The sequence below is a fragment of the Sorex araneus genome, chromosome 11 (assembly GCF_027595985.1).
Source record: "Sorex araneus isolate mSorAra2 chromosome 11, mSorAra2.pri, whole genome shotgun sequence".
Taxonomy (NCBI): Eukaryota; Metazoa; Chordata; class Mammalia; order Eulipotyphla; family Soricidae; genus Sorex; species Sorex araneus.
This window is the reverse complement of record NC_073312.1, coordinates 16114808-16126651: the sequence shown is the minus strand read 5'-3', so window position 1 is coordinate 16126651 and position 11844 is coordinate 16114808. Positions and strand designations below refer to the sequence as shown.

Sequence of the window (11844 nt, the reverse complement as noted above, 5' to 3'; positions counted from 1 at the left end):
ATAGGCCTAGCTGGTAGATAAGGGAAGAGGCATTTCAAGTGATAAATACTATCAGGAGGTAAGAAAGAACAAAGAACTGGGTGTTCTAAGTAGGTTTTGATAGCCAAGGAGGTATGTGGTAAGACATGACCTGAACATTAAAAAACATGGGCTCCATAGGCAGTGAAGGTGAACAGAAACAGGAAGAGTAGCATTCGATGATTCCTCAGCAGAAAAGGCGGTGGTCCGGAGGGAGCTTGCTGGTGAAGGAGAAGGCTTTGGTTCTGGAGGGCTCAGGGGTCACTCAGGTGTTGTGTCTCAGACAATATGGCCAGAGGGGAGTGGCCAGGTCCTGTCTCCAGAGCACAGAGACAGCAGAAGGTTCTGGTCTTTACCTCAGGGAACGGAGGCCTAAGGAGAATGAGAAAAAGACTGCAGAAGAGAGTGTGGCCAGAAGAAAAAGATGCGAAGAAGAATCAAGAGAGGCAGAAGTGTCAACAAAGACGTGACAGTCGTGATGGAGCAAGGGCCGGCCTCGCAGTGCCCAGTGTGCGGGACCTGACCCCAGTGGCCTGGCCGGTCACCGTCAGGAAAGGGGCTTCCCAGAGCTTTTGAGTTTGTTTCCTCATTCGTGAAGCGGGAGTGATTTCTATCTCAGAGTGGCGCATCTCCGCGGAGAGACGCCGCGGGGTCTCCACACAAAAGGGACGCCGGTGCCAGCCCCTGGAAGAACTAGACAGACGGGGTCTCGCCCCGAGGAGAGTCCAGGAACTGAGGAGGTGGGGACCCCTCAGGGAAGCCCCAGCCTTTGCTTTAGCCCCGGCTGCCATCAAGGCAGCCTCTGGGCCTCAAGCTGCGCCCTGGCGTCCCCGTTCCCAGCCCGCACCCGCACCCGCACCCGCACCCGCACCCGCACCGCGCTCCGCCCCCCTCCCCCGACTCCCGCTGCCCGCCCTGCTCCAGCGCCAGCCGGTCCCGGGCGTGAGCTGCGCATGCGCCCCCCCGCGCCCCGGCCCGGCTTTCCACGTTTCACTTCCCTACCTTTTCCTCCCCGGCCCTCGCCGCACCGCCCCGATTGGCCAGCCGTCCTCCGGGCCTGGACCAATAACCGCCGCCCGCTCGCCCCCGTGTTACTGGGTAGAACAAAACAAAAACAAACAGAGCGAGCGGGGCCAGAGGCGCTCCGAGGCAGCGGCGGAGGCTGAGGCGCGGAGTCGGGAGCGGCGGACGCGGGGACGTGGGCGAGCGGTGGCGGCGGCGACCCGAGGGGGTCAGTACCGGCAGAACGGCTCGCACGCCCGGGGATCGACTGCGCCCGCTCCCCCCAGACTCCGTCTTCTCCTCAGAGGCTGCGCACGTTGGGGGGGAGGGGGCGTGGAGGCCACAGCCGCGGCGCTCCGGGACCCCCCGGGCTGGGGTCTGTGGGGGACTGAGGTGCGGCGCGGGGGGGGGGGTCCTCCCGGCGTCTCCTCGGGGTCCGACGGCGCCGGGTCGCGCCCGCCCCAAGCCCAACGCCCGGGCTCCCTCCTCCTGGGCCCGGAGCGCGGCGGCGCGGGCCCGCCCCCCTCCCGGAGTACCCCCTTCTCTCTCGGCTGCGCGGGGCGCGCGGGGCGCTCTCGGTCCCCGCCGAAGCCGAGTTTCCTTGTTTTCTTTTTCAATTTCGGGGAGCGAATTGGGGAGGCGTGTGTGTGTGTGGTGGTGGTGGTGGTGGGGGAGACCAGCCTGGGATCCTGTGAGGAAGGGTCGCGGCGTCCCCCGCTGCCTCTGGAGAAGCGACCCCCGGCGCGCCGGGCCCCCGAGCCGAGCGCGGCTGGGTGGGTTGGGGTGGGGGCTGCGGGAGGCTGGGTGCGAGCGCGGGGCGGCGGACACGTGCCCGCCCCGCGGCCACTCGGCGGCTTCTCCGGGCGCGCCGGGGCTCCCCCGCGCCTCCCCGCGCCTCCCCGCGCCGGTCTCCCTCCCGGAGCGAACAAAGCCGGGGAGGGAGCCCCCTTTCCGTGGAACGCCCGCCGGGGCTGCGGGGTGTAGCCGGGAGGCTTTCCTTCGCTCGCTCGCTCGCCCCCCGCGTTTTGCAGGCGCTTCCCGACTGTTTGCAGAGGTCCGTGTTGCCCGGTCCCCCAGGTTCGGCGAGTCCCACGGGAGGGAGGGAGCCGGCGGTCGTGGGGGGTCCCGAGGCAAGGAAGAGACCGTGCAGAGTGCAGCGGCGGGTGGTGGGGAAAAAGTCTGTCTCTGGGGGTGGAGGGTGGGGGGGTACTTGATTCTGTTCGGGTGGCAGATTTCGGCTGTCTTGCTCCTGTTGGCGACAGCCCAGCCTGTCCTTCAAAACCGGGACCCCTGCGAATGTGTGTTCTCCTTGTAAGGACTCATTTCGACGACGCCCTCAGCCTACCTTCGTGTTCGAGCTATTAAATCCCTGGCTGTATTGCAGCAGGCACCTTTGACTTCTCGTTGGGTGGGTTTTTCGGGTGCAATAGGAAAGATCATTGCTAGGGGTGCAAAAAGCTAAACGGCGCTTAGATGTTTACTGTAGCGCCGACTTTTGTCGTTGTATCTGGAAGCTTTTAGCTACTTTTCTGTTGTCTCATGAGCGGTCGTTTTGGAATGACGGCAAGTAAATTTCTAGTTAACCCGGGTCTATAATTTGGTCCTCCAAAGTTGGAATGATTGGTGAAGTATGTTTCAGGAAACAAAACTTTGGGGGCGGGGCGGGCGTGTGGCGAGACTAGGAGAGGGAGGGGAGGTGAAGCGCTATCTTTTATGGAAGGTTCTGGCAATTGGATACTTAAGATTGTGTGCTTCCTTGTAACAGCTGACAAGTGAAGACAATGTTTGATTTTTAACTAGTATAACTATTGATGATGTATAGTTATTGATAGTGTATTTCAATAATGTATAATTACTGAAAATTTCCGTTTAGTTTGTGGGTTGTAAGGTTTAGTTTTTGCTTTACATTTTCTTTGGTTTGAGGTAGAAACATTAAGGAATATGAAGTAAATTGGGGGAAAAGCCCCACTGTTTTGAAAAAGAATAAAAACATGGGTTGTGTTTTTATCCTTTTATCATTTGCCTAAGGACATAGGGCTTTTTTTCTTTAAATGATTACTTAATAAAAAGCAAATACGATCAGCTAGAAATGATAGTCTTTATAATCTTTGCCTGAGTATCCTCTCTGTAATAGTTTAGAACAAGTATTTGGTGTTTCAAAAGCATTATTTATAATTTTGATGTAAAATCAAACATGTATGCTTTGACAAGCTTCTCAGCTAACTTTCTGTGAAATATTTAAAACTTGTGTTGGACTTGTACACATACTACTTCATTTAGATCTGAGCTGTAGTCCAGTCTCTCAATGAGCAGTTAAGTTTTAGATCACCTACCTTGCTGAATTTTTTTTTTTTGGTGTGCAAAGTGGAGTGCCAACCTAAAGAGTATGAGAGGTATTGAAATAGTGCAGGATATATATGTATTTTTAATTACAAAGGCCTTTATAAAACGTAAGTTATCCCTAGGAGCTGCAGAGAAAATACTCATTAATTATATTTTTATTAAGAAAAATATTTTAAATGTAATTCTAGCTTAAAAAACATGCACATCTTGAGACATTGACTCTAGCATGAAATTCTTGTGTTAAAATGGCATTTTCAGTGAAGGAGGACACTGAGTCTTTAATCTTATATGTGTATAGATCTCTAGGTATTTTAAAGGTTCATTTTCCTTTCCAAATCCAAAATTGTTGGGAATTAAAATACAGGAAGATAATTTATCTAGAATGATATGTTTATTGACAAGTAATTCATTTGTCATGTAATGACATATAGTTGAATGGTGTTGGTGGATTGGAACATAATCTAATTTTTTTAAACTTCTGAAGCAATTGGTATCACAGTACCTTAAAGAATATTCCATTAAAGAAATCAGTGATTTTGCATAAATTGTGTTTTATTACAAAATAATCATATACACTTACAGTATAAAAAATAGTATATGTTGGGTAACTTAAAAATCAGTTTCACCTTTGAGTTTTAAGGATGCATCGTATATCATCCTAAAATGAGAGTGTAGTTTATATGAAAAAGATTTTTTTGCAGTTAATAGGTATATTCATTGATTTGAACATTTTATAACTTAAAAGAGGAGCACACACTGCTCTTAGATGATTGTAAATGACAGAAAGGATCTTTATCTAACCTGTGTGACCTAATCAGGTAAATACTTGAGTATTCTGAAACAGTGTTTTTCAACCATTTTCTCCACTGTGCCCTGTTGGGACCTGTTTCCTTCCTGTGGTCTTGCTCACACCTTGGGCCTAGACATGCATTGCCCCAATTAGAGTTTTAGCTGTGGCTCCCTTGGAATATCCTGGGAGCCCATAAGGAGCCAGATGGCTATGGTTGAGAAATGCTGCTTTAAAACACCATGTAAAAAATTATAGAGTGATTCTGAAATATTTTGTTAAATCTTCTGGGTAAGAGTTTTCATGAAGATGTGTTTTGATAGCTTTATTAAAATAATATTGGATTTATGTCACTGAATCAGTGATCAATAGGTAACTGATTTAATCAGAATTTTCCAGCATTATTTTAGGTATTTTTAGAACCAAATTATAAAATATTGAGATGCTAATGTCATTGTTCTTTTTCCTTAAATAGGTAAACCTAAACTTGCTTCCTCAAATTATAAAAATACATTTGCTAGGGGTTGGAGAGATAGTACAATGAGTGTAAGGTGCTTGCCTTACATGTGGCCTATCTGGGTTAGATCCCTGTCATCCCATATTGTCCCCCAGGAGCTTCTGGGAGTAATTCCTGAGTGCAGAGCCAGGAATAACCCCTGCGCATCACTGTGTGTGGCCCCCAAACAAAACAGAATACACTTGCTAGAGAAAATAACAAATTTTTCCAATCTCAAGTTTAAGTTCTGTATATATATATACTTAGCACTGTAGTTATCCTATTGTTCACCGATTTGCTCTAGTGGGCACCAGTAACATCTCCATTGTGAGACCTCTTGTTACTGTTTTTGTTACTATTTTTGGCATATTGAATATGTCACAGATAGCTTGCCAGGCTCTGCAGTGCGGGTGGGATACTCTTGGTAGCTTGTCGGGCTCTCTGAGAGGGATGGAGGAATGGAACCCGGGTTGGCTGCATGCAAGGCATGCCCTACCCGATGTGCTATCTTAGGTAATGAAATTGCAGATGTCTTCAGATACGTTGTAGTGTGAAAAACTAAATCATGTCATACTTTTACTTAAGATAAACTTTTTATTTTCATAGTTTTTTGGTAAGAAATTACCCAGTATTTATGCATATTAGAATAATTATGAGGCCTGGTATTCCTGAATGTTGGGAGTGCATTTGTATTTCTTTAACTTTAAATAATTATACTAAAAATATATATCTTTTAATTTCGAGTTAAAGAGGTACTTGGTACATTTAGGTAAAAGGACTTTCTTTGTCCGTTTTTATTGCTGGTGGGCTGGAGGACCATATGTAGTTCTGGGATTGAACCCCAGTCAGCTGCGTTCAAGGCAAGAGCTCTACCTCTGTACTATCTCTTTGGTCCAAAAGGACTTTTTTTGGACACAGACTTGTCAAGAAGAAAGAAAACAAATGCAAGTTAGGATAAGATATCCTGAAACAAAAATGAACTCTTTAAAAAAAAAATTGTGTTCCCTGCTCCCCTCACCACCCTATGTTCCCGCCCCTCAGCCAAAGTGGTTTTACCTTGGTTATGTTTGAAAGATACTGAAACAGTTTTGTTTTCTTTATTAATAAATAGATCCTTAGGAAGACTTCCATTTTTGGTGATTTAATCAGTGCAAGTAAAATTAAGGAACAATGGATATAGAAAATGAGCAGATACTGAATGTAAACCCCACAGGTAAGTATTTCTTAAGTGGATAATTTTATTTAACCTTGACTGTTTTGTGAGCAAGTTTCAGCCATACCAGAATTTATAAGAAATCCATTGACCTTAAACGTATTACCATTTTTACTTAAAAAACAATTTTTTCAGGGCCAGAGATATGTGTGACTCATGATAGAACACATGTCTTCCATGTTTGAGGTTGAGTCCCAGTCCTAGTGTGACTGCAGCACCTAGCAACTCTGTGAGTGGACCACATGATAGTGACCAAAGGAAAAAAGTTATAAGAAAATAGGTTATAAAAAAATAAGACTTGTGTGATTTTTAGGAAAATTTATTTTATGGAAATTTGCATTTTTTTCCTATCTTTTCTTTTATATTCCATATTTTCTTATTCTCTAATAAACTGTGATGGAGATGGAGGATAGTGAACCTGCTTATTAGTTCAGTTAGTTATTTCTGCAGTAAAATTGGTAGCTTTGATATCTTTGCTAATAATTTAGGTATTAATGAATTAGCTGTTTTTTTTTCATGATTCTTCAGGGGCACAGTTATAATATTGGCTATAATCTTTTAAAATATATACATCTCTATGAAACAATTTGTACACATAAAAGAGGTTAAATTGCTTCATAATTGAGTGTTACAGTGATAGTAGATCATGTATGTAAAGTGCTGGCTTCAAACCTGGTATCTAGTAGGTAACAATAGCGATAATGACAGAAGTAGTACTGCTGTTATGACTGCTTCTACAAGTAGTCATAGTAGTTTAGTTATGATGACAGTTATGATGATGTCCCAGACTCAGCCTCCTAACCCTCTAGGAGTCTTCCTCTAGTCTAAAAGTTAAGATGTTTTACTATCCTTTAGTCTTTTTAAAAGCATTTTGTTTCTTAAAAAAGTTTTATATCATGTATGCCAGAGCTACTAGCTTGTGATTGAATTGGTGTAATATTTTCTTAGTTGGTCTAGTTCTGTATAGTCTATATTCCTCTGCCAAATGAATCCCCCTATGATTTTAACTCTATCTAAGTTCATTTGTGGTGATACGAGCAGGGGCACGGTTGTGAAGGACTATAAATTGCAAGGTAATCAGTTTATACTCTGTTTCACCTAGTAGGAATATCATCAAACAACTTCCAATGGGGTATATTTTAGAAAATAATTCTTTAAAATAACGTAAAGAGTGGTGTAAAGACTGAAGGCGGAAAGCTGCTTGTAAGATTGATGAAATAATTGGACTGTTTTTTGATTCCTATAGTGTTTATTCCCTTTATACTTGTGTGGAGAATTGTAAAGATTTTCACTTATTTTATTTTTATTTATTTATTTATTTTTGCTTTTTGGGTCACACCCAGCGACGCTCAGGGGTTACTCCTGGCTCTACATTCAGGAATCACCCCTGGCCGTGCTCAGGGGACCACATGGGATGCTGGGAACCGAACCCGGGTCAGCCATGTGCAAGGCAAATGCCCTACCCGCTGTGCTATCACTCCAGCCCCAGAATTGTAAAGATTTTTAATCTGACTTTTTTGTTGGTTGACTTAAGTATTTTAGTTTTAGTATATCAAAACATTTTAAGGCCCATGTGTTCAGATTTGACATTGTAATTAATTACACATGGGAATTAAAAAAATGTTAAACAGCATTGACTATACTTGAGTTAGTTATAATGAACAAAAGTCTGCTCTAGTTGTAACTAATTGATTAGGTCTATTATTTTTTTCAGACAGATTCTTGATGTTTTCAGAGTAAAACCAGGTGTTTCCAGGTGATCTCAAATGGGCATTTGAACTGATAATATGAAGAATGCTTTGCTAGGTACTGAGGATACAAAGTGTAGCAGGTCCTGGTTGTTTTTCAGTGTTGTTCTGTTATACATTTGTTTTGTATTGATTAAAAAGTCCTAGCTATTGTGGTGTAAAATGATTTAATTTGGGACTTGCTTTTATTTTGCTTGGATTCCTGATTTCCAAGAGCCTATCAGCAGCATTGAGAATATTGAGAGGCATATAGTCATGATGCCTCTTAGTTGAAGGACCAAGACTATTAAAGATAATAATTTAATATTATTAAAGATATTAAATTTTTAAATAAAGATATTAAAGATAATAATAATATTATTATTAAAGATAATAATAATAATAATAATAATGTAATATATGTGATGTAGTAAGTGAACTGTGAGCATAACTATTAAACTGAGACTAGAGTTGTTAGGAAAGTTTTTATGGAAGAAGACAAACTATATATCCTAAAGGATTTTGATAACTGAAAAGAGTAGTGAGAATTTCATATTAAGCCAGTTGGAAGTTGGGAACTGCAAGTGCATCACTCTCTTTCAGGGGATAATGTAAAACCTTCCATAGGATAAAATACTTTTCAAGGATGGTAAGTAATAGGAATTAAGTTGGTTGGGACTCTGATCTGGTGACTTTGAAAGCAAGCTGTACCTTCCCCCCTACCCTTCCTATGTTGTTAATACTGGGGATGACACGTGGTATATTGTTTGCAGAGCTCACACACTCAGTCTTGGTGTTTGCCACTGGTAAGACTTTTTAGTAATGATACTTGTGTTCACTGTGGTTGTAGGGCCCACCAGGGTCACAATGGATTGTAGTGTTCACATTTCTTATTTAGTTGTACTTAGACACACCTGGCTTCAGTGAGCCAGAGATCACATTCTTTACTGTGGTGCTGGGATTCTAAACAGCAGAGCTGCTGGAGTTGTGTTGAGTGCATTTGGGCAGCACCAGGAATCCGACCTATGGTATCATATCTGCAAAGATATGCAGCACCTAATCTATCCCCAAGACTTCATAAACTTTATTTTGAAAGGAATAAAGCATCAGTAATCCAATAATCACATATTATCACTTATTTTCAAAAAGCCTTACATGCTTTTTAGATCAGTAATGTTTTTTTCCAAGTATCTTTAATTTTTTTGAGATGTTTGTCAAGTTATTTAAACATTTGCGACCTTAATCTACTTATCTGTATAAATGATATAATAAACAGTTTTCAAACTTGTGGGGAAATGACAGAGTTTGCAGTGAGGTGTCTTGTTAAATAAGAGTAGACTTCCTATAAATATTAGTTTATATCCCTTATTTCAAGATTTTTTTCTTACTGTTGTCAATTGATTGGTTTAAATTTGCTGCTTGTATTAGCATAGGTTTTATGCTTTAAACATGTTTACAGTAAACCTTATTAAAATTTAATGTCTTAATTTGCTTTCTAAGATAATATGAAAAATCCCGTTTGTCATATGGTCCAATCTAGTAAGACTATTGCTGGCATAGACAATTAAAATACTAAAATTTTCTTAATTTTCCTCTTTAAGATCCTGATAATTTAAGTGACTCTCTCATTTCTGGTGATGAAGAAAATGCTGGGACTGAAGAAATAAAGAATGAGATAAATGGAAATTGGATTTCAGCAACCTCCATTAATGAAGCTAGAATTAATGCCAAGGCAAAAAGGCGACTACGTAAAAACTCATCCCGGGACTCTGGCAGAGGTGATTCTGTCAGTGACAATGGAAGTGAAACCCTTAGAAGTGGAGTGACTGTACCAACCAGTCCCAAGGGAAGGTTACTGGATAGGCGATCCAGATCTGGAAAAGGAAGGGGACTACCAAAAAAAGGTTTGTGTATTGCATGTATATTTCTTTTCCAAAGAAACAATTGGAAAAAATTGTTTATTTTTCATGTGTATTTATGTATATTTCTTTTCCAAAGAAACAGTTGGGGAAAATAACTGTTTCTTTTTTTTTTTTTTTTTTTTTTTTTTTTTTTTTTTCTTTTTGGGTCACACCCAGCGATGCTCAGGGGTTACTCCTGGCTTTGCACTCAGGAATTACTCCTGGCGGTGCTTGGGGGACCATATGGGATGCCGGGGATCGAACCCGGGTCGGCCGCGTGCAAGGCAAACGCCCTACCCGCTGTGCTATCGCTCCGGCCCCAATAACTGTTTCTTGTATGTAAAAAACTAAGGCATGCTGACGGGCATGTGCACTCGTGGGCTCTCTGGGTGGCTCTGTCTCACCACCCGAGTTCGGTGCTCTGGAACCGCTGTGTATGGGCTGGATCGGGATGGCTGTTGGTCAAGGACAGACGAAGGAAGAACGAGGACCAAGCTGGTTGCTGATTAGTTACCGTTTATTCAATCTTCCATCTTTCTCATCTCCCGCACTCGCAGCTCCGTTCTCTCTCTGGATCTACTGCAGCCTCTCTGCTATCTCTCTCCTCCTTTTTTCCTCTCTCGCCCTTGCCCCAGGTTACACACTGCTAGGTAGCAAAATCAACATAAGAAAGCCCTTCCTGAGGGCTAGGCATTTCAAAGCCCTTCCTGACTCTTAAGGTGTTTTTCTCCTTTCCTCAGTCCAAACACTCACTAACATCTTAATACTAGTTATTTTTGTATGGACATAGCAAGAGATACATTGAGGCTTGCAAGGCAGCTCTCCTGGGAACATCTTGCCACAGACTCAGACTACAGCACTCAGGCCAGATTAATCATTCCTAACTCTAGCAGGGTCCGAATCTAGTTATCACTATTTGGGTCATGACAGCATTTGTCCATGACCAATCTCTTATCGTTAAGCATTAGGCACTTTGGCCAGGCCCATCTCGATGCCAGGGTAGCACACAACTCACCGCTTGCCCTGGGTCCGTCTCGTCCCTCGTCGGGACCCTGCTTTTGGGGGTGCTAGGAAGTAAGGGCAGCTGAGACTTAGGTAGAGAGAACAGATGCCCAGGAGGAAAATATCATGTAGAGTCTAATGACTCCCAGGTTACAAAAGCATAGCATTTGTTAAGTCTTCCTGTGTCCATACAAAAAGGACATTACTCTGAATAAACTATGCAAAGGACTCAAGGAGAAGAGAAAAACAGTATTTACAAGTCAACAGAACACTAAAAGAAGCTACAAATAAACACAGAGGAATGGGAGCACTGTGATGGGAGTAACCCAGTAAACCTAAACTACCTGAGGCTATGTTACCCTACACTTGTATACTATAGTTTTGTTGCCTTAGGAACAAAAGAAAGTGAAACAGTAATAACATATGGTTTTATGGTTTGTATATATTATTATGTAATGTATATTTGTAAACCATCCCCTTTTTAAGTTGAGCCTTTTTTCTTGAGTAATTCAGTTTTTTGAGTAGAACTTTATTTTTTATTTCTAGTGGAAGTACACACTAGCATTTTTTATTTTTATTTTTTTATTTTTATTTTTTTTTGCTTTTTGGGTCACACCTGGCGATGCACAGGGGTTACTCCTGGCTCTGCACTCAGGAATTACCCCTGGCCGTGCTCAGGGGACCATATGGGATGCTGGGATTTGAACCCGGGTCGGCCGCGTGCAAGGCAAACGCCCTACCCGCTGTGCTCTCTCTCCAGCCCCCACACTAGCATTTTTTAAAGTTACGATTTGTGCATGTACTCCTTTAACTGTACTTGAAATAGAAATTGTAAAATTTCTATAAATTGCTCTATCAGTGACCTACCTTTGAAAGAACACAGGAACATTAAAAGATTTTTAAAAAAATAGAAATCCATTATAACATTTTACCTAATCTAAATATGCCAATTGTTAAAACTCCATGATAAATATATATTTGATTGATATTACCTGGATTAGAGTTTCAATTATTCCATAGATCTGGTTCTGGTTCTGGTTTAGATCTTTTTGTTTGCTGGAATGGATGGTTCTGTTTTACTCCTGAATCTTCCTTGCTTCACCAAGTGACAAGCCAAGTAGGTGCTTAGATGTTTGTTGGATGAGGTGTGTCTTAGTTTTCTGCCTACAGGATTTTGATAGAACTTGGAGATTGCACTCATTTCTAAATGCTGAGAGCTTCAGGTTATAGCCTAGATTTGTTTTTTAAAAAATGTTCCTGTGTTCTTTCAAAGGTAGGTCACTGATAGAGCAATAGTTTTACTTTTTTAAAATTAAAAAATAAAATTTTGGGCTATACCTGGCTGTACTTGGGCT

The 11844-nt window shown here is 42.4% G+C and overlaps 1 protein-coding gene across 1 annotated transcript in view; it reads left to right on the top strand.

The window, feature by feature from the left end:
- The first annotated feature begins 1108 nt into the window (after positions 1 to 1108).
- PDCD4 (programmed cell death 4) overlaps positions 1109 to 11844 on the top strand; it is a 34044-nt gene continuing 23308 nt past the window's right edge. The window contains exons 1-3 of the mRNA XM_004611923.2: positions 1109 to 1249; positions 5758 to 5859; positions 9188 to 9490. Of these exons, the coding sequence (XP_004611980.1) occupies positions 5817 to 5859; positions 9188 to 9490 (346 nt within the window). The 5' untranslated portion in view covers positions 1109 to 1249; positions 5758 to 5816. The remainder of the gene's footprint in view (positions 1250 to 5757; positions 5860 to 9187; positions 9491 to 11844) is intronic.